Genomic DNA, 21,666 nt, shown 5'->3' on the forward strand with positions numbered 1-21,666 from the left:
CGGTGCGGTGCTCAGGGGTCCCGGTGTGGACCTCGGGGGTCGCGGGGATCCTCGTGCCTGGGAGTCCCGCTGTCGGGGGTTCCTCGGGGGTCGGTGCCCGGAGATGTCGGTGCCCGGGGATCCCGGTGCAAATGCCTGGGGGTCCCTGGGGTGTCAGTGGACCGGGGGTGTTGGTGCTCAGGGGGTCACATGCCCGGGGGTGCCGGAATCGGGGGTCTCGGGGGGCTGCCAGGGCTGTCACTGTGTGGGAGAGCGCGTGTCCGGGGCTCTGGTGCCGGGGGTCCCGGTGACCGGGAATCCCGGGAGGTGTCAGTGCCCAGGGGTCCCGGTGTCCTGGGGTCTGGAGAGTGACGGTGTTGGGGCGTCTCGGTGTCCGGGATGTCACTGCCGGGGGGGTGTCACTGCCGGGGGGGTGTCACTGCCGGGGGTGTCACTGCCGGGGGGTGTCACTGCCGGGGGGTGTCACTGCCAGGGGTGTCACTGCCGGGGGGTGTCATTGCCGGGGGTGTCACTGCCGGGGGGGGTCACTGCCGGGGGGTGTCACTGCCAGGGGTGTCACTGCCGGGGGGTGTCATTGCCGGGGGTGTCACTGCCGGGGGGTGTCACTGCCGGGGGGGTGTCACTGCCGGGGGGTGTCACTGCCAGGGGTGTCACTGCCGGGCGTCCCGGTTGCCGGGGGTGTCACTGCCGGGGGGTGTCACTGCCGGGGGATGTCACTGCCGGGGGGGTGTCACTGCCGGGGGGGTGTCACTGCCGGGGGGGTGTCACTGCCGGGGGTGTCACTGCCAGGGGTGTCACTGCCGGGGGTCCCGGTTGCCGGGGGGTGTCACTGCCAGGGGTGTCACTGCCGGGGGTCCCGGTTGCCGGGGGGTGTCACTGCCGGGGGTGTCACTGCCGGGGGTCCCGGTTGCCGGCGGTCCCGGTGGGAGGTTCCCGGTGGGAGGTTCCCGGTGCGGCCCGAAGCCCCTCCCCCTCAGAGCCATCCCGCCCCAGGCCCCGCCCCAGCCCTGGCCACGCCCCCGCGTTTGGCCCCGCCCCCTGACAGGGCGCGACGCTCGTGGTCACGTGACGCCGCCATCCGGGTCCTTTGCCTTCTCTGCCTCGTCCCAACATGGCGGCCCCAGGTGAGCGCTGCGCCGCGGGCCCGGGCCCCGCCGGCCCGCGTGGGGCTCCGCGGGCACTGATGGCAGCAGCGATGGCGGCCCCGGGGCTGCTCCGGGCACCGCCGCTGCGGGAGATGGGGCTGGGGGGGAGGCCGTGGCGGGAAGACCGGGGGAAACGGCGGGAAAACCGACCCCCCCCTTCCTCCTCCGCCGCGTCCCCTCAGGGCGGGCGCGCGCCCTTCCCCTCCCCCCCCCGCCGCCGCTTCCCATTGGCGGGGGTGCGCGCGCGGCCCGTGATTGACGTGCGCGCGCGGGCCCCCCCCGACACCCCTGTGCCTCCCATTGGCGGGGACGCGCGCGCCCGGCCGGTGATTGACGTGCGCGCGCCCGGCCGCTGATTGACGGGCGCGCGCCGGGCGCGGCGCGGCGCGTGCGCGCGGGAGGGAGGGGGGGGAGGGGGCGACGCGCCCACGTGGCCGCGAACGGGAAGGGGGGGTCAGAGGGACCCCGGTACCGGGAGTTTGGGGGGGCGGGATCAGCCCCTCCCGCACACACATCTCCCGCAGGGACCGCGCCGGGACCCCCCGGCGGGCCCGCCGTGCCCTTGAGGCTCCTTGGGGTCGGTAACGCGGCGGGGGACGAGCCCTCCGCACCCTCCAGGGTCGGTCCCGGCGGGCGGGACACAGCAGATCCCCCCAGTCCCTCCCGCTCCATCCCCAGTGCCGCACCATCTCCCGGGATCCCCGGCTCTCTCTGGGTCCCGGGCCCGCGGTGACCGCTGGAAGGTGCCCCCACCCCGGTGTTCGGGCTCCCACCTCCACCCACCCCTGGCCCGGCTTTCCCCGGGTCACCCCGGGACAGCTCTGAGGCTCCTGGAGCTCCCCCATCCCAGGCTGGGGGTCCCGTGGGATTCCTGGAACGGCCCCGTGCTTCCCTGCAATCCGTGGTTGGTGGGGAGGGAAGGGAGGGATTGGGGAAGATGGAGCCGTCCCAGGGGTCTCACCACCACCTCCACCCCCTCTCAATTCCCACGGGAAAGCACCAGTGGTGGTTCTCTCCATGCTGGATTTCCACAGAATGACACGTTTCCAGGCCATTCCGTGAGCAATCTCAGCATCCCACCTCCATCCTCTTTATCCTCGTTAACGCCTTGCAGTTCATTCATTAATTATTATCCCACTATCTGGTCGCAGAGATCTGACAGGAAGCTGTGGCCATCCAAAAATTCATTATCTCTCTTTCAAAAAAAGAGGGGAATATTTTTCTAAGCCTTTTCTCTTTCATATTCTTAAAATGCACCAGTTTTCCTTCCATTGGGAGCACAGTTGACCACCCCAAAACCTCATGGGCTAAGGAGGGGAATCCACTGTTCTCTGGGGCTCCCAGACCCCTCCAGCTCCACCCTGAGGGATTTTTCCTGGGAAATGCAGTGGTTTTGCTGGGAAGGATCCCATATCCAGTGGCAGAGCCACATGAGGGCAGCAGCTCCTGCTAGAAGGAGGGAAGACTGGGGGAATTGTGAACCAAACCTGCCTTCCAGGAAATATCCCAGTTTTCCAGGAGGGTCACAGGATGTGCCTGCTGTGTCCCCTCAGGGATGGTTTTCCTGGTGGGAATAGCAAATAAAGGGGGCTGGGGGGTGGCTCAGTGGCTCCTGTCCCCTCAAGTGTCCCCTCCCAGTGGCTCCTGTCTAGTCCTGGTGTCCCATGTCCCAGTGTGCTCCATCCCACCCCAGTGGCTCCTGTCCCTGTCCCAGGTCCTCATGTCCAGCTCCTCATATCCCATCCCAGTGGCTCCTGTCCCATCTTGTGTCCCATCCTGTCACTTCCTGTCCCCTCTTGGCTCCTCCTGTGCCACCTCCTGTCCCATCCCAGTTCCTCATGTCCTATCCTAGTGCCCCATGTCCCTTCCTGGTTCCTTCTGTCCCATCCCAGTGGTTCCTGTCCCACCTTGCTGCTCTCATGGCCCCTCCCAGCACCTTGTGTCCTTTCTCAGTGCCATATCCCATCCAGAGGCCTCATCTCCCATCCTGTGTCCCCTCCCAGTGCCTTCTGTCCCATCTCAGTACTCCATGTCCCATCCTGTCCCCATCCTCGTGCCTCATGTCCATTCCAGTGACTGGTGTCACATCTTGGTGGCTCCTGTCCCCTCTCAGCTCCTCATGTCTCAACCTGACACCTCCTGTCTCCTCTTGACTCTTCCTGTGCCATCCCTGTATCCCATCCCTGTATCCCTGTATCCCTGTATCCCTGTATCCCATCCCTGTATCCCTGTATCCCATCCCTGTATCCCATCCCATCCCTGTATCCCATCCCATCCCTGTATCCCATCCCTGTATCCCATCCCTGTATCCCATTCCATCCTCATTGGCCCATGTCCCATCCTATCACCTTGTGTTCCATCCCAAGGCCTCATGTCCCATCCTGGTGGCTCCTGTCCCCTCTTGGCATCCAATGTCCCATTCTGATGTCCCATCACAGCACCTCCTGTCCCTTCCCAGTGTCCCCTGTCCCAGTGCCTCGTGTCTGATCCTGGCACCTCCTGTCACCTCCTGTCACCTTTCAGCTCCTTGAGTCCATTCCCATTGTCAGGTCCTGGTGGCTCTTGTCCCATCACAGTGTCCCATCCCAGCCTCATGTCCCATCCTGGTGTCCTGTGTCCCATATCCTGGTGCCTGATGTTCCATGTCAGCTCCTCATGTCCCATTTCCGTGCCCCATGTCCCATTCTGGTGTCCCCAGTCCCATTCCAGTATCCTGTGTCCCACCCCAGTGTCCCCAGTCCCGTCTGTCCCTCCCTGTCCCTGCTCTCATTCCACCTGTTTCCACTCTCATTCCCTCCCATTCCCACTCTTTTCCTGACCCATTCCTGCTCTCATTCCCACATGTCCCAGCTGTCATTCCTGCCCATCCCTGTTCCCATTCCTGCCCATCCCCGCTCCCATTCCCACTCTGATGCTATTCTCATTCCCTCTTATCCCCTCTCATTCCTGCCCATTCCCACTCTCATTTCCTCTCATTCCTGCCCATTCGCACTCTCATTCCCTCTCATTCCCACCCATTCCCTCTCTCATTCCCACCCATTCCCTGTCTGGTTCCTGCTCTGATCCGTGTCTCTGCTCACTCCTGCAGCGGCAGCGAAGAAGAAGCCAAAGAAGGGGAAGACGCTGACGCTCACGGATTTCCTGGCAGAGGATGGGGGGGGGCCCACCTACATCGCCAAACCTGTGAGCTGGGCTGATGAGACCGACGACCTGGAAGGTGAGTGTGCCATTCCTGCCTCCTGGAGTGTCATCCCTGGAGCCAGGATGGCATTCCTAGCCCCCAGAGCAACATTTATATCTCTGAGATTGGCATTCCCAGTCCTAGGAGCAGCATTCTCAATCTCTGGGTGCCATTCTGAGCTCTGAGATTGGCATTCCCAGCTCCCAGACTGGCATTCCTACTTCAGGATCAACATTCCCATGCCCCAGAGAGACATTCCTGGATCATGGAGAGCATTCCCAGCTCCCAGACTGGCATTCCTGGCTCTTGGTCAGCATTTCCAGCTTCTGGAACATAATTCCCACCTTCCAGATGGCATTCCCAGTTGCAGCATTGGCATTCCTAACTGCCAGTGGCACCCACAGCTAGAAAAATCCACTGGCTATTCCTTTTTGGAGCAATAATGAAGTTAGGAGAGCCATGTGAGTTTTTCTTAGGGATGAGACTCAGTGTTCAGCAAAGTGGGGAAGCAGCAAGGGGGAATTGAGGGTTTTAGAGACCAGAGCTTTCCACTGAGCCAGACTGGAGTCCAAGCAGGAAGGAATCCTGGAAAGCCATGGTTGCCCTCCTTGGCTGCTCTGGATGGCTTCAGGGCACCTTTTCCATGGATTTACCAATGCTGCTGCCAGTTCCCTCCACTGGACAACTCCAGTTCCATCCCGTTGCCTCCGGCTGCTTTCAGCTCTCTCCATCTGGGTGGGTTTTGGGTGATTTGCTGCCTCCCTGCAGCCGAGCTGGCCAGCTCTGGTTGGCTGCAGGCAGCTCTGGCAGGTGCCCATGTCCCCAAACGGCCGGTTTGGTTTCTGGCAGTCTCCACCACGTGGCACAGCAATGACGACGACGTTTACCGGGCGCCTCCGATCGACCGCTCCATCCTTCCCACGGCCCCGCGCGCCGCCCGCGAGCCCAACGTCGACAGAAGCCGCCTCCCCAAATCCCCCCCGTACACGGCGTTCCTGGGAAACCTGCCCTACGACGTCACGGAAGAGTCCATCAAGGATTTCTTCCGAGGCCTCAATGTGAGTGATGTTCCTGAGGTGGGAATGCTGAGGGAGCCCCGGCTGTGGCTCTGTCTCTGTCAGACGCCCGTATCCATTGATCCTGAGAGAATCCCTTGATTTCCCAGCCATGGATCAGCCATTCCTGCTCCTCCAGTGGGACTGAGGAGCCTCCAGAGGGGGGTTCCCCTGTGGAATCAGGTGGAGGTTAGACTGGGGGAGTGGGGCAGGGCAGCTGGAAACAGCATCAGGAAGCTCATGGATCACACAGAGGTGTTGAAAACCACAAGGGAATTAGTCCCAAATTGTTGAAAACTAAGTTTATTTCCATTTGAACCAATTCTCCTTTTCCCTCTCCAGCTCTGCACCTGACCTTGGCCTTCCTCATTCCTTTTCTCTTTTCCTTGGCATTTATCATCCTTTAAATACAATTCCATGGATGAATTGCGGATTCTCCTTTGGTCCAAGCTAGATCCTGGCTTTCCAAGAGGTTTCCCATCAGGAAATCCATTCCAGGAAAATCCCAAGGGTTGCTTTATGGGGGACCCTGTGAGCCCCTGGGATGTCATTTAGGAATGTTGGTGGCTCCTGGCACTTCCCAGGGCTCCGACCAGGAATGAGCAAGGAGCTCCCATGCTTTGGGAACTGAAATACAGAGAAAGGAGGATGTGGTCTACCCTGTGTCCACGTGGAACTTATGCTGGACACGTACAGGGCTGATTTTCCACCAGCATGAGCTCTGAGCTCCTGCTTCCCTGAGCCTGGATTGGAGCCTGCAGAGCATATCCATCCCTTCCCATTGTTCCCAGTGCAGCTGGCAGAGCTCAAATTCTCTTCCCACTCCTTCAATCCAGAGATGTTGGAAAGCTGTGTTGTGTTTGGGCTGGGACCCCATTAATGCATGAGGAATCTCCTCCATCCCTAGATATGAGCTGCTCCATCCCAGATCTTGGCATCCTTCCTCATTCCCCTTGGGAAGCCAAGATCCTGAGGGGAGCTCTCTGCCTTCCCTCCCTTGGCAGATCAGCGCCGTGCGGCTCCCGCGGGAACCCACCAATCCCGAGAGGTTGAAAGGTTTCGGGTACGCGGAATTTGAGGATATCGATTCCCTGTTCCAGGCCCTGAGCCTCAATGAAGAGGTGAGTCCAATCCCAGCTTCCAGGAGCACATCCCAGGGCCTAAAGAAGGATTTGGAGATGGGCCTGGAGTGATGGGAAAAGGAGAAATGGCTTCCAGATGGGATGTGGGGAGGGAATTCCCAGCCCAGCCCTCATTTCCCACTGTTGTTCCCAGTCTTTAGGAAACAGAAGGATACGAGTGGATGTGGCGGATCAAGGTCAGGATAAAGGTGAGCGCCCAGCTGAGGACACGGAGTGGGCGGGGTGGGGATTCAGGGAGAGTGGCTAAGGGCCCAGCCCTGACCCTGCCCTGTTTCCTTCCTTTCCCTGTCCTTGTCCCTGCCCTGGCTGTGTCCCTGGCTCCCTGCAGACCGGGACGATCGCTGCTTCGGCAGAGACCGGGATCGCTTCCGGGACTCAGAGCGGTTCGAGAGCGACTGGCGCGCGCGCCCGGCTGCTTCCGACGCCTTCGATGACTACCCCCCCCCGCCGGAGTGACGATGGATTCGGGGACAGTGAGTGAAGGGATTGGGCCCATTCCAGCATTCCTTCCTTCCCTTGTGTCCTGGGAACCAGTGATGTCCCAAGATCCAGGGGCACCTGACCCTGCTCTGCTTGAGGTTAGGAGCCACCTGAGCTTGTTCATTCCCCATTTGGAGTTCATTTGTTCTCAGCTCTCATTCCTACCCCAAGTTCATTCATTCCCAAACCTCTTCATTCCCACCTGAGCTCATGCCCGGTTTATAGGGATAAATGGGCCCTCCTCCTGTCCCACGTGGGCTGTACTGGGATTTTCCTCATGGAATCTGTTCCTATCCCAGTAAAATCTGTGTCTATTCCCAGGATATCGCGATCGCTACGATGACCGGTATCGGGACGGGCCACGGCGGGACATGGATCGTGGCTTTGGGAGCCGGGATCGCTACGACGACCGCAGCAGGGATTACGACCGAGGTGGGAATTCCCAGGGCAGAGAGACTGGGAGCGAGACCCCCTCATGGCCAGCGACTAACCGGGAATCCCCCAAATTCCCAAACTTTGGTGGGCTGCGCCATCCCCTGCGGTTCTCAGACAGATCCCTCTCCTTCCCAGGCTATGACTCCCGAATAGGCAGCGGCCGGAGAGCCTTTGGGAGCGGCTACCGCCGGGATGACGACTACCGTGGCTATGATGATCGTTATGACCGGCGGGATGACCGGATGGATCGGTGGAATTCCCGGGATGATTACGGCCGGGATGATTTCCGCCGCGAGGACAGAGGTGGGGTGGGACAGGGGCTGTTCCTTTGGAGAAGGTTGGATAGAATGGGAATGATCACTTGGGAAAGGTGGGAGTAGTAGGGAATGGTCACCTGGGGATGGTGGGAATGATCCCTTGGGAAAGGTGGGATGGAGTTGGAAGGGGCTGGTCTCTCAAGAAAGGCAGGATGGGATAGGAGTGATCCCCATGGAAAGGTGGGAAGGACAGGGAATGGTCTCTCAGGAAAGGTGGGCTGGGGAAGGGGATGTTTCTTTGGGAATGGTGGGATGAGACAGGAATTATATCATGTCAGTCCCAGCACTGCTCCAGATGGGATCAGTACCCATCAGGATATCCTGGCTTGTTCCCAGGTCCCACCCAGAGACCGAAGCTCAACCTGAAGCCCCGGAGTGCTCCCAAGGAAGAGGAAACTTCAGGAGCTCCTGCTGCCCAATCCAGCCGGGCTGCTTCCATCTTTGGGGGGGCCAAACCTGTGGATACAGCGGCTCGGGAACGGGAAGTGGAGGAGCGGCTCCAGAAAGAGCAGGAAAAGCTCCAGCGGCAGCTGGAGGATGACAAGAGGATCGACAGACGACCCCGGGAAAGGTGGGAATGGTGCTTGGGAAAAAGGGAGTGGGGTGGGGATGATCCCTTGGGAAAGGTGGGAAGGGCTGGGAGTGGTCTCGTGGGTAGTGGTGGGATGGACAAAGAAGGGTCCCACCCAAAAGGTGTGAGGGGTAGGGAATGGTCTCTTGGGAAAAAGTGGATATAGGCTAGGAATGATTCAGTGGCAAAGGTGGGGATGGGCAGGGAATGATCCCCGGGAGTGGTTTGGGTGGGATGGTGCTCATGGGGCAGCCCTTTCCCAGCCCCACCATCCCATTTGCACCCTTCCCCAGACACCCGAGCTGGCGCAGCGAGGAGAACCAGGAGCGATCCCGGACGGGCAGCGAGTCCTCGCAGAGCGGCCCCGCGGGACCCCCGGGCACGTCCGCGGGCTCCGGCCCCACCGGCCGCAGTGAGTCGGGGGCCGGGGCGGCCGCAATGTCCCAGCCCCGCGTGCCCCGGCAGCTCCCACACGGGTCTGTGTCCCCCAGCCACGCGGAGGAGGGAGAGCGAGAAGTCCCTGGAAAACGAGCCCCTAGGAAAAGAGGAGGAGCCGCCCTCACCGCCCCCCAAATCCCGGGAGGAGAAGCCGAAGGTGATGCCGGCGCCGCCTCCCAAGGAGAACGCCTGGATGAAGAGGAGCAGCCAGAACCCCCCTGGCAATTCCCAGAGCTCTGACTCGGAGCAGCCTTGCCTGACCAGGTGGGTGTCCCAGGAAGGCCTGGCGGGGGCTTTCCCAGCCCAAAGCATTCCGTGGGTCCTGGTTTTCCCTAGGGGAGGACCCCAAGGACTGGGAGAAGGGGACCCTGACATTCCCAGGGATGATGCTGTAGTGTATCCCAAAGTTTCTGCTGCCCATCCTGACCTTTCTAAAGCCCATCTCAACATTCCTGTATCCCAGAGATGTTCCTGTGTCCCAGTGTTCCTGTGGCCTATTCCATGGAGTCTCACTGGTGCATCCCAAGGGATGTTCCTGCCTCACATCCTGATATTCCCCATCCCAGTGTTCTGTGGCACATCCCAATACTCCTGCAACCCATGGAGACTCTTCTGCCCATCCCAACTTTCTTGTGCCCAATCCCAACTTTTCCTGGGGCTCAGGGATGTTGCTATGCCTCATTCTGACATTCCCAGGAATTCCCTGAGCACCCTTCTGATATTCCTGTGCTCCACCCCAACATTCCTGAGCCCTATCCACACATTCCTGTGCTCCATCCCACAATTCCTAGGAATGGGGCCATTCCAGGCACCCCCCTAATGCCCCTCTCCCCTTTTCTCTCTCTCCAGTGGGGGCCCCCCCGGCCCCTCCCCCCCTGGAGATGATGGGGGCGCCGCCAGGACCCCCCAGAGGAGAGGTGAGAACAGGAGGGGGGATTAGGAGGGCTTGGAGCAGCTTTTGGGAATCTGGGGCAGTCTTGGGAGCACTTGGGGGACTCAGAGGGTGTTTGAGGGGGGTTGGGGGCTTTGGGGGGAGCTCAGGGGGCTTTGGGAGGGCTCGGGGAGAGGTTGGTATCAGGGGATCTGGGGGGGTGAGGGATTTTGGGGGCTGGTTTTAAAGGGGGTTGGGAGGATTCCAGGGGTGTCAAGGCCTCGCTGGGAGGCTCAGGGGGGGTTTGAGGGACTCAGGGGGTTTTGGGGGCTGTGACCCCCCCACCCTTTCCCAGCAGAGGACCTGAAGCCAGAGGGGGGTCGGGAGAGCAGCTCCAAGGGCCGGAGCTGCAGCCGTGGCCCCACAGGAATGGGGGACCCTGAGAGGTGAGACCCCCCCCCAGAGCCCCCCAGAAACTGGGAGCCCCCCAGACATGGGGAATGTCCTGGCTATTGACCTCTGCCTCTGCCCCCCAGGAGGGACCCCCGGAAGGAGCACGAGCCAAAGAAACTGGAGGAGAACCCCCCCTCTGTAAGGACCCAGGGGGACCCAAACTGGGGGGAGGGCCCCCCTCAAATCCCAGGTTGGGGGGATTTTGGGGGAATTTTCACCATAACTGACCCCCCTGGTTAATGGGGGGCTGTGACTCCTCTTTGGGGTGATGGGGCTTTGACCCCTCAGATCTCATTTTTTGGGTATTTGGGGAATTTTCTGCTTCACTGACCCACTCGCCCTGCCCACTTCCACAGTTCAGCCATGGGCAGTTTGAGACCCCTTTTTGGGGGGCCTGTGATCCCCCCCTTCTGGGGTGCATGACCCCCTGGGGGGGGTCTTCATCCTCTTCAAATCTTGGTATTTTGGGGGCTTGGGGATTTTTTTTTTTATCCCAGCTCAACTACTCCAGCAGTTTTGGATGTCTCTGGCCTCTTGGGGGAGCTGTGACTTCCTGGTTTTGGGATGTGTGAGCCCCTGGAGATCTTTATCCCCCTCAAATCCCATTTTTGGGAATTTTTCCTGGCTCTCCCTGCAGTTCAGCCACGCCAGCAAATACGCCGCGCTCTCCATGGATGGGGAGGATGAAGGTGATGATGAAGAAGGAGCTGAGTAAAAGCTTCCTCCCCCTCCTCCTCCTCCTCCTCAGCCGCCACGGGAACCTCTGGAGATTCCCAAAAATCCCAACCTTGATCCAGGCGAGATGGAAATAAAGCCTAAAACTCATCTATTCCCTCAGACACGGCTTCTTAAATCCTGATCAAAGCCCACCCTGAATGCACAGGAATCACCCCAGAATCACCACAGGGGGTGCCAGGGGGAACTCCAAGAGTTTTCTCCAAGGAAAAACAGCCCCCCCCTCCCCCCCCCCGGTGTTTTCAATGGAATAAGGGGTGAGGAAGAGCTGGCCTTCCTCCCACCCCCCTCCTCACTGGAGCCCCTCCAAAACAGGGATGGGGAGGTATCAAACCCACCCCACCCCCCCAAATCCTCCAGGGTCTGGGATCCCCCCGCACCCCTCATTTTCCTCATCTCTGGAATGTCAGTTTTCCCCAGGACACCTTCATCATCCTCCTGCTCACAAGTGTCCCCACAATTCCCCCATCCAATTTTTGGGATGCAACCCCGCCCTTTACACAGGAAAAGCTGGATTTCCACCCCAGAGCCTCAGGATATTCTGAGATTTTGGGGTTTGGGGTGGGCTGTAAAAATGTGTAAAAAGAACCTTCCTGGAGGTTTTGGGAGGTCCCAGGGGAGTTTTATGGTCCCCGGGGGGGTGGGGGGGCTTTGGGGTTCTCCCCCTGGTTGGGGGCTGTTTTGTTTCTCCAATAAAATGAGCTTAAAAATATCCAGAAAGGCCCCAGATGCTTCTGCCCTTCTCTCCCCCTGGAAGGGGAACGGGGCAGTTCCCAAAGCCTCCCAGGGGGAATGTCCTGCCCCTACATTGGCCTTGCTCTCTCTGGGCTTCCTTCTTTTTCCTCATTTCATCCTTCCTCATCCTTCAGTCCTTTTTTCCTCCTGCTTTCCCTCCTTCATCATCCTCCTTCCATCCTCTCTTCCTGTCCTTCCACTTCCTTATTTCTTCCTCTTCCCTCCATCATTCCATCTTCTGCTTCCTCCTTCCTCATTTTTTTTCCTCCTCTTTGGTTCCTTCTCCTTCCTTCCCCCTGTCCTTCCTCCCATTCTTCCTTCTCTTTCCTCCTTCCATCTTCTTCCTCCTCATCACTAGTTCTACCTCCTCTTCCTTCTCCTTTTTCGTTATTCCTCCCTCACCTTCACCCTGATCCTTCCATCTCTGCTTCCTTCCATCCGTTCTGCTCCTCCTCTGGCCCTGCTGACTGTCGGTCATTAATTGGGGGTGAGGGCACAGCACCGAGCCCCGGCCCGGCCCCCCCGGCCCTTCCTCTTTCCCGGCTCTTCCCAACCGCTGGAATGCTGAAATGCGCCTCCCCCACCGCTGGAATGCCGCCCCCCCCGCGGCGGCCCGGCCGCACAAAGGGGGGTCTGTCCCGGCCGGGCGGGGAGGGGAGGGGACCCCAAGGGCCGGGAGAAGGGGACTGTGACAGCCCTGACCCTGATCAGGCCCCCGATCCCCCCTGTGCACCCCAAAACTTCAAACCTAAATCGTCTTCCTGCACCCCCAAAAGCCCCTCCCCAATTCCCCTCCCGAACCCCAGTTCCCTCCCGGCTCCCCAGCCCCCCTGCACAATAACCCACACCCTCCTGAGCCCTCCTGAAACCCCAAAACCCTCCTGAAACCCCAAAACTCTCCTGAAACCCCAATTCCCCAAAACGCCCCACTTCAATAACCACCCCAACGCCCCCCAAGACCCTATGAGCCCAAATTCTGCCCCCCCCTCCCCAGTTCCTCCCCTTGAAACGAGCTTTGCCCAGGGGCATCCCAAGGGAGGGGGTTGGGGTCCCTGCGCTCCCCTGGGAGCTCATCCTGGGATTGGGGTCCCTCGAGCCCCCCCAAAGTTACATCTCCTGCCCCGAGTCTGGGGGTCACAGGGGCTGAGGATCCTCTTTCCCACCGAATTTGGGGATCCCGTGGGGGGTCTCAGCCTTCTCCTTCTCTCCGACTTTGGGGGTCGCCACGGAGTGGGTCCACCCCCCACTTTCCCCCCGAGTTTGGGGGTCCCGGGCAGCGGCGGGGGCGGGTTACGGTGGGAGGAGGAGGAGGATGGAGAGGGGGCGGGGGCAGCGCCGGGAAGGTCCCGGGGGGGCTCGGGAGGAATTTTGGGGGATCTTGGCAGGGAGAAAGGGGGAAACTGAGGCAGCGTCAGCAGGGGGAGGTGTCCCCCCTGCGTCCCCCGTGTGTCCCCCTGTATCCCTGTCCTTGTCGTGTCCGTGTCCCCCGTGTCCGTGTCCCCTCTGTACGTCCCCCGTGTCTCCCCCTTGTCTCTCCTGTGACCCTCCCGGTGTCCCCTCCCCGTAGCCACACGTGTCGTTCCCGTGTCGTCCCCCCCGTGTCCCCCCCGTGTCCGTGTCCCCCCCCCCGGCACGGGAAGCGGCTCCGGGCTCGCGGAAACGGCCCCTCCCCGCGCGCCTTCGGCCACGGAGCCGCTGGCGGGACCCACGGGAGCCCCGCGCCGCCCCCAGGAGCGCCTGGGACCCCCGGAGCCCCCCGAGCCCCCCCATGAAGCCCCCCGGGGCCGTGGGGACGCTGCTGCGCGCGTTCGGCCGCCGCGATGTTCCCGACACGGTAGGAGGGGGGAGCTCCGTGTGCGGGCGCAGGTCCCGCGTGGGGTGGGGACCCCTCCGTGGGGAAGGGGGCGCTGGGTGCGGGGGAGAAGCGGCGGGACCCCCCAGTGGCACCCCCGCGGGTCCCCCCGCGGTCCGCTGCAGCCGCCCCCTCCCCACGCGTGGCGCTGCGTGTCCTGGGGGGGAAAGGCGAGTCTGACCCTCCCCCCCCGCCCCTCCCCATGTTTTCCTGCGCTCACCCCTCGCCTCCACTTTCCTTTTTCCCCCATTTTCCCGCTTTTGCCCTTTTTCCCACGCCCCTCCCTCCCCGTCCCACGCCCCCCCCCCCCACCCCGCGCCTCCCCCCGCTGTCCCCCCACCCCCGCGCACTCCCACGCCCCTCCCCCTCCGTGGGAACGGCGGGGTCGTCCCCGGGGGAGCATTTCCTGGGCTTGTCCCTGTCCCGCTTCCTGCGGGACGCCGTGTCCGTGGCCGGGGGCCAGAGGGACCGAGGGTGACACGGGGGGGACACGCGGGACGACACGGGGAAGGAGACGAGAGGACACTGGGGGGACACGAGTGGGACATAAGCGACACGGAGGGACACGGGAGAGACGTGGGGTTGACACGGGAGTGTCCAGGAATGGAGGGAGGGACCAGGGAGGGGACACGGGGGACATGGGGGCGGCACTTGGGGGTCACGGGGGTGGCACTGGGGATGACATGAGGGGGTCACAGCGGGGACATGGAGGGAACAGGGAGATGACGCAGGGACAGCATGGGGGGACACGAGTGGGAGCCGGGAGGGGACACAGGAGAGGACAGGGGAGGGACACGGGGGAACACTGGGGTGACAAGCGCGGGACATGTTGGGGACATGCGGAGACACGTGTGGCGTCATGGAGGGGACACGGGAGAGGTCAGTGAGAAGCCATGGAGGGAACGTGGGGGGACCACAAGAAGGGACACGGGTGACAGCGGGCGGACAAGGGATGACACCTGGGGACACGTCAGGGGACCAGAGGAGGGCGGGGGGTACAGAGGGGGGCGACACGAGGGGACGCGGAGGTGACGCGATGAGAACTGGGTGGGACTGGGGACTGTGTGTGTCACCGAGGGGACCCGGGGAGGACACGGGGGGTTCTCAAGGGAGACACAGAGGGTGACACGGGGGGACGTGGAGGGGACGCGGGCGGTGACACCGGGGTCCCAGAAGTGACGCGGGAGGTCATGGGAGCGACACGGGGAGGACACGGGGGGGGAACATGCGGTGACCCCCCCGTGTTCCCGCAGCCGCGGCCGCCCCCGCCCGCCCCCCACACGTTCCGCGAGCGGAGCCTGCGGCGGGGGGCGCCCTGCGGGGGCTGCGGGACCCCCCTGGGACCCCACGGGCTCGTGTGCAGAGGTGACACCCCCGGGACAGCCCCGCGACACGGGGGGGGCTGGGTGGGGAAGTGGGTGGAGGGGTATGGGTGCAGTGGGGTCGGGACTGGGCAGTTACTGGGGACACTGGGGAGGGCACTGGGAGGTTACTGGGAGCATTGAGGGGATACTTGGATGGATACTGGGGACACTGGGAGGTTACTGGGAGCATTGGGGGGATACTTGGATGGATACTGGGGACACTGGGAGGTTACTGGGAGCATTGAGGTGATACTTGGTTACTGGGGGCACTGGGAGGTTACTGGGAGCATTGAGGGGGTACTTGGATGGATACTGGGGGCACTGGGAGGTTACTGGGAGCATTGGGGGGATACTTGGATGGATACTGGGGACACTGGGTGTTTACTGGGAGCATTGGGGGGATACTTGGATGGATACTGGGGGCACTGGGTGATTATTGGGAGCATTGGGGGGTTACTTGAACGGATACTGGGGACACTGGGAGGTTACTGGGAGAGCGGGACGGTATTGGGGGGTCCTTGGAGAGACCGTGGGGGTTCTGATGTTGCCGCTGTCCCCCCCAGTTTGCAAAGTCGCCGCCCACAAGAGATGTGAGAGCAAGGTACGGGGGGTGGGGCGTTGTCCCCTAGGGCGGGGGTCCCTTTGGGGCCGGGTCCCATTTGGGGTGACCCCCGTGTCCTCCTCCAGGTGACGTCACCGTGCCAACCTCTGCCCCCGCCCGAGCTGGTGAGGATGGAGGCCCGCGACCTCCCCAAACCCCCGGGCGGGACCCGAGACCCCCAAAACCCCTGGAGACCCCAAATTCCCGAGCGGGACCCGAGACCCCTCAAATCCCCCTGGAGACCCCAAACCCCTGGGCACGACCCGAGACTCCCGAAGTACCTCCGGGCAGAACCCCCCGAACTCCCCTGGGGACCCCCAAACTCCCCGGGCAGGATCAGGGACCCCACGGAAGGGGTGAAACACCCCCGGCCCCCCCGAGAAGGAGCCGGGACCCCCCCTCGGGAGCCGCAAACACCCTGCCAGGACCCGGCACTGCCGATATTCTCCCTGGACCCCCCAAATCCCCTCGGGACCCCAAAACCCCCGGGCAGGACCCTGCCCCTCCTGGGGGTCGGGCCCCTCCAGACCCTCTGTGCCCCCCCAGAGGCGGAACACGGCCCCGGTGCGGCGCAGCGAGCGCGTGGTGAGACCCCCGGAACCCCCCAAACCCCCCTCGACTCCCTGAGCCCCCCCGTGACCCCCAGCCTCCCCTCAGAACCCCCAAAACCCCCCTCGACTCCCTGAGCCCCCCCGTGACCCCCAACCTCCCCCCGGGATCCCCAAACCCCGTGTAATTCCCCCCGGGACTCCCCAAACGCCCCTGCCCCTCCCCAGGTGTTGAAGACCCCCCGACCCCCTCCTGACACCCCCGTGACTCTGCGCTGTTTTGGGGACCCCTCTGACACCCACTCTTGGCCCCCCTGACCCCTCCCTGACCCCCTTGACCCCCCCGACCCTCCCCTGCCCCCCCGCCCGTGTTGTGGGGACACCCCCGGTCTCCCGGACCCCCCTTGACTCCCTCTGACCCCCCCCCCCCCCCCCCCGTTTAGGGGACCCCTCTGTCTCCCCTTTGCCCCCTCTGTCTCGGCCCTCCTAAACTCCCCCCGTGTTTTGGGTCCCCCCCCGACCTCCTTTTGCCCCCCTCGTTTTTGGGGCCCCCCCGGGACCCTCCAGGGCTCCTCGTTCGACAGCGCCCCCCAGCGGAGCACGCTGCCCAGGTACGGGGGTTTGGGGGGGCTGGAGGGTCTCGGGGATGGGGGAAATTTGGGGAGACCCCAAGAGGTTTTGGGGTGCTGGGGGGGGTGGTTCTGGGAGTGCCGCCCCCTCGGTTCTGATCCTCTCCTCCCCCTCAGGACCCCCCGCGCCCCCAGCCCCGAGACCTCCCCCTTCCCCCCCCTGGACCTGACGTTCGTGACTGAGCGGATCCTGAGCGTGGGGGTCCCGGGGGGCGGCGAGGGGGGGCCCGGGGGGCACCTGCGGCACCTGTCGAAGCTCCTGGGGGCGAGGCACGGCCCCAACTACACGGTGAGGGCAACTGGGGCAACTGGAGGGGCTGGGGGGGACACTGGGGGGATCGAGGGGGGCGGGGGGGGGGGCACTGAGGAGGGGAAGCAAGACACGAGGGGCCCGGGGGTGGCAGGGGGCCGGGATTTCGGGGGTTCAGGGGGGGGCTGGGGGCTCCTGGGGCAGTTTCGGGGTCGCCCCGCTGGTCCGGGCTCCTCCCGACCCCCCCGTGCCCCCCCCAGATCTTCAACCTGTCCGAGAAGCGCCGCGACCTCACGCGCCTGAACCCTAAAGTGAGGAGGGGTCTGGGGGGTCTGGGGGGTGTGAGGGTCCCCCCGGAGGGTCTGGGGGGGTGTGAGGGTCACCTCGGGAGTTCTGGGAGGTGTGAGGGTTCCCCCGGGGGGTCTGGGGGGGTGTGGGGGTCCCTCGGGGGGTCTGGGGGGATGTGAGGGTCCCCCCGGGGGATCTGGGGGGTGTAGGGATCCCCCCGGGAGTTCTGGGGGGGGTCCCTGCGGGGTTGGGAGTGTCTCGGGGGGGTGGGGATGTCCCGGGAGGTTCGGGGGTGTGGCGGAGGGTTTTGGGGTGTCGCGGCGGGTTTGGGGTGTCGCGGGGGGTTTTGGGGTGTCGCGGCGGGTTTTGGGGTGTCCCGGTGGGTTTTGGGGTGTCGCGGCGGGTTTTGGGGGGTCCCGGCGGGTTTTGGGGTGTCGCGGCGGGTTTTAGGGTGTCGCGGCTGGTTTTGGGGTGTCGCGGCGGGTTTTGGGGTGTCGCGGCGGGTTTTAGGGTGTCGCGGCGGGTTTTGGGGTGTGGCGGTGAGTTTTGGGGTGTCGCGGCGGGTTTTGGGGTGCCGGCTCTGAGGGTCCCCCCCAGGTGCTGGATTTCGGGTGGCCGGAGCTGCTCGCCCCCCCCCTGGAGCTGCTCTGCTCCGTCTGCAAAGCGCTCGAGGGGTGTCTGGGGGGGCACCCCCGCAACGTGGCCGTGCTGCTCTGCAAGGTGGGGGGGGGCGCGGGTTTGGGGGGCTGGGGACAATGGGGAGGGGGCTGGGAGCAATTGGACGGGCACTGGGAGGGTACTGGGGAGGTACTGGGGGGGTACTGGGGTGTACTCGGGGCTCTGGGGGGGGCACTGCAGGACACGGGGGTGTCAGTGGGGGTGACCGGGAGGGACTGGGGGGGTGCTCGGGGCTATGGGGTGGTACTGGGGGTTACTGGGGGGTATACTGGGGGGTACTGGGAGGTACCGGGAGGTATACTGGGGGGTACTGGGAGGTACTGGGAGGTATACTGGGGGGTACTGAGGAACCCTGAGGGTCCTGACTTGTCCCCCCTACCCACCCCCCAGGGCAGCAAGGCCCCGGTCGGGGTGGTCGTGGGGGCGTTTCTGCACTACAGCGACGTGTGGGGCAGGTGAGGGGGGCGGGGGGGGCTTTGGGGGATCGGGGGGATTGAGGGGGGACTGGGGGGCTTGGGGGGGTGGGTTATAGGAGGCTGTGGAGAGTTGGGGGGTGTCCGAAGGAGGGGTCTCGGATTCAGGGATGGGGGGGCTATGGGGAGGTTGAGGGAGGTCATTGGGGGGGGGGGGAGTTAAAGGGGGTCGCGGGGAGGATTTGGGACTGTGGAGAAATTATGCGGGGCTTGAGGGACTCTTAGGGGTCCCGGGGGGCTGACGGGGGCTTTGGGGGTGCCTGACCCCCCCTTCTGCCCCCCTCCCCCCTCCAGCCCCGAGCAGGCGCTGAACGCGCTGAGCATGAGGAGATTCTGCGAGGAGAAATTGGGGGGGGTCCTGCAGCCCTCCCAGCGCAGGTGGGGGGTTATGGGGGGGCGGGGGAGGGTCTGGGGTAGGGGGTCAAGGGAGATCATGGATTCGGGGGAGTTGGGGTGTTTTTGGGGGCGATTTTGGGGAATGGTTTTTGGGGTTATTTTGAAGGTTTTTGGTGGGTGTTTTGGGTGATTTCTGGGCTGTTTATTCTGGTGATTTTTGGGTGATTTTGGGTGAATTTTTTGAGTGTTTTCGGGTGGATTTTAGGGTGTTCTAGTGGTTACTTTTGATGTGGGTTAGGGTGGTTTTGGGGTGGTTTTGAGGTGATTTTTGGTGTGGTTTCAGTTGCTCTTTGGGGTCGTTTTGAGGGGATTTTTGGCCTGGCTTTGGTGTGGTTTTGGGGCGGTTTTGGGGTTCCACTCGTGCCCCCCCAGGTACACGGAGGATTTCGGGGCGCTGCTCTCGGGGCGACTCCGCCTGAACAGTTCCCCCCAGTTCCTGCACCACGTCCTTCTGCCCCCCCTGCCCGCCTACGACCCCCCCGACGGTCAGTTTGGGGTGGGGATGGGACCCCGGCAACCCCCCAGGGCCCCCAGTAACACCCCGTGTCCCCCCAGGCTGCCGCCCCTTCCTCAAGATCTACCAATCGCTGCGGCTCGTCTACACCTCGGGGGTCTAGTGAGTGACGCCCCCACCCCAACCCTGCCTTCCCAAATTCCATTCCCACCCTGCTGCGCCTCTTGGGACCTCCTGCTCCCTCCCCCAAACCTCACCTTCCCCACTGGGGGGTCCCGGGGCACCCCCAAAACTCACAGCCCCGCCCCCCAAACCTGACGTGCACAACCCCCGCCCCTTTTTAGGGATCCAGCCCCTCCCCCCAATATTCCCCCCAGTTCTCTGTGGCTGGTGGGGTTACAGGGGTTCCCCCTAATCTTGACACCCCCCCCCCCAAAGTGATTACCTGCCGCCCCAAACCTGAACTCCCCCAAAATGCCCCCCTTGTTCCCCCAGCAGCCCCCCCGCCTCGCAGTCGCTCTGTGTCACCCTGGAACCGGCGCTGCTGCTCAAGGGGGACGTGATGGTGAGGGGGGGGGCGCGGGGGGCTGGGGGGGGGGGGTGAGGGGTGTCCCGAGTTCGTGGGGCAGCTCGCGGGTGCGGGAAGGGGTGACCCCTCCCCTGACCTTTGTGTTGTGGACCCCCCCACCTCACCTGTCCATTCCCCCCATCACCTGTGCCCCCCCCTCACCTGTGCCCCCCCCCTCACCTGTGCCCCCCCAGGTGCGCTGTTACCACCGGCGGCGGGGGGGGCGCGAGGCGGTTTTTGGGGTTCAGTTCCACACGGGGACGCTGCGCGGGCCCCGCCTGAGGCTGCGCCGGGACGAGCTCGACCTGGCCTGGCAAGGTGGGGGCGCGGGGGGGTTCCGAGGGAGCTGGGGGGACTGCGGAGTTTGGGGGGCTCCGGGGTTTGGGGGGGCACGGGAGGACAGGGCGAGTTTAGGGGTGCTTTGGGGGGGGGGCCAAGGTGGGGGGTCCTGGAGTGATTCGGAGGGTGCCAGGAGGGGGGACATGGGAGTATTTGGGGACACAGACAACGGGGACGCCCCCAGTTTCCGTGTCCCCCCCCAGAACAGGGAGGGCAGGCTGGGGGAATATGGGTGGGGGGCGGCGGATGGGGGCTGGCAATGGGGCTGTTGGGGGAGCGCGGGGGAATTTGGGGGTGCAGGGGGCGGATGGGGGCTGGGAATGGGACTGTTGGGGGAGCACGGGGGAATTTGGGGGTGCAGGTGACGGGGACGCCCCCGTGCCCCCCCGAACCGCCCGTGCTGCCCCCAGACCAGCGCTTCCCCCCCGACGCCACCGTCGAGTTCATCTTCTCCTCAGGCCCCGAAAGGGTCGAAGGTGGGTTTTGGGGGGCGGAGACCCCCGGGGATGTCCCGCCGGGCCCCCCTCACCGCCCACCCTTCCTGCCCCCCTCCCCCAGGCTGGGTGCCCCCCCGCGGCCCCCCCGCCGCCCCCATCGATTACGGGGTGCGGGACCCCGCGGTTCGGCGCGACTCCTACGAGGGGCACTGGGAGACCCCCGAGGGTAAGCGGGGGTCGGGGGGGAAATTGGGGTGCGGCGGGTTCCCGAGGCACGGAGGGACCCCGGGTCCTGGGATTTGGGGAACGCGGAGGGGGCTCGGGGTGCTGGAGGGTGTTGGGGTGACCTGGACTCTCTGGGGTGGCTGGGGGGGATTTGAGGGGCCGGAGGGTTTGGGGGTTTTGGGGAGACCCCACGGTAAGGGAGGGTGGGGGTTGGGGAGGGGCCGGGGGGGGTCCCCATCTTCACCGGGGGAAATGCGGGGAACTGGGGGTGCACTGGGGGCTTTGGGGGGCAGTATGGACATAGGGGAGTGGTCCCATGGCCTGAAGGGGATGGGGAAGGAGACAGGGGGTCCTGGGGGGTTCCGGGGAGTCCTGTGGGGTTTTGGGGGTGCAGGGGGTGCTTTGACAGCCCTTATCCCTCCCAGAGCCCTCCCACACTTGGGGTCCCCTGGATGGCAGCCCCTACGCCCGCGTGCAGAAGAAGGGGGGTCCCTGCCCCCCCGGGCGGGACTCTGACTCCCCGCCCCCACCCGGAGCCCCCCAGGGCCGCCCCCCGGGCCCCACGGCCGCCGAGCGCCGGGAGCTGGAGCAGCTGCTGGGGGGGTTCGGGGTGCGGGGGGGGCCGCGAGACCCCCGGCCCGGGGGAGGAGCCACCTGACACCCCAGAACCTCTCGGGACCCCCACAGCCTATGGCAGCCCCGAACCACTGGGGACCCCGGCACCCTACAGGAGCCCCACATGCTACGGCACCCCGATATCCCACGGCACCCCGATATCCCACGGGTCCCCGATATCCCACGGGTCCCCGATATCCCAGGGCACCCCGATATCCCACGGCACCCCGATATCCCACGGGACCCCGATATCCCACGGGACCCCGATTTCCCATGGAACCCCGATATCCCAGGGCACCCCGATATCCCACGGCACCCCGATATCCCACGGGACCCCGATATCCCACGGGACCCCGATTTCCCACGGGACCCCGATATCCCACGGCACCCC

At 64.0% G+C, this 21,666-nt stretch overlaps 2 protein-coding genes across 2 annotated transcripts in view; both read left to right on the forward strand.

The window, feature by feature from the left end:
- The first annotated feature begins 1,037 nt into the window (after positions 1 to 1,037).
- On the forward strand, positions 1,038 to 10,925 carry EIF4B (eukaryotic translation initiation factor 4B). Its single transcript, XM_079329074.1, is given in 16 exon segments — positions 1,038 to 1,124; positions 4,234 to 4,362; positions 5,176 to 5,384; positions 6,386 to 6,502; positions 6,657 to 6,711; positions 6,852 to 6,961; positions 6,963 to 6,996; positions 7,325 to 7,435; positions 7,574 to 7,741; positions 8,092 to 8,326; positions 8,620 to 8,738; positions 8,818 to 9,028; positions 9,614 to 9,681; positions 9,991 to 10,081; positions 10,172 to 10,226; positions 10,726 to 10,925. Coding segments are annotated over 16 exon segments (1,803 nt in total). The 5' UTR covers positions 1,038 to 1,111; the 3' UTR covers positions 10,804 to 10,925.
- Positions 10,926 to 13,192: 2,267 nt separating this feature from the next.
- Positions 13,193 to 21,666, forward strand: part of TNS2 (tensin 2) — a 9,847-nt gene continuing 1,373 nt past the window's right edge. Inside the window, 19 exon segments of the mRNA XM_079329267.1 lie at positions 13,193 to 13,392; positions 14,664 to 14,775; positions 15,338 to 15,375; positions 15,462 to 15,500; positions 15,922 to 15,960; positions 16,491 to 16,534; positions 16,670 to 16,841; positions 17,063 to 17,113; positions 17,688 to 17,810; positions 18,159 to 18,223; positions 18,536 to 18,619; positions 19,010 to 19,122; positions 19,193 to 19,253; positions 19,587 to 19,656; positions 19,854 to 19,977; positions 20,409 to 20,474; positions 20,557 to 20,661; positions 21,086 to 21,273; positions 21,275 to 21,425. Of these exon segments, the coding sequence (XP_079185393.1) occupies positions 13,327 to 13,392; positions 14,664 to 14,775; positions 15,338 to 15,375; positions 15,462 to 15,500; positions 15,922 to 15,960; positions 16,491 to 16,534; positions 16,670 to 16,841; positions 17,063 to 17,113; positions 17,688 to 17,810; positions 18,159 to 18,223; positions 18,536 to 18,619; positions 19,010 to 19,122; positions 19,193 to 19,253; positions 19,587 to 19,656; positions 19,854 to 19,977; positions 20,409 to 20,474; positions 20,557 to 20,661; positions 21,086 to 21,273; positions 21,275 to 21,425 (1,711 nt within the window). The 5' untranslated portion in view covers positions 13,193 to 13,326.

Source organism: Erithacus rubecula (assembly GCF_903797595.1).
Source record: "Erithacus rubecula genome assembly, chromosome: 31".
NCBI classification, from domain to species: Eukaryota; Metazoa; Chordata; class Aves; order Passeriformes; family Muscicapidae; genus Erithacus; species Erithacus rubecula.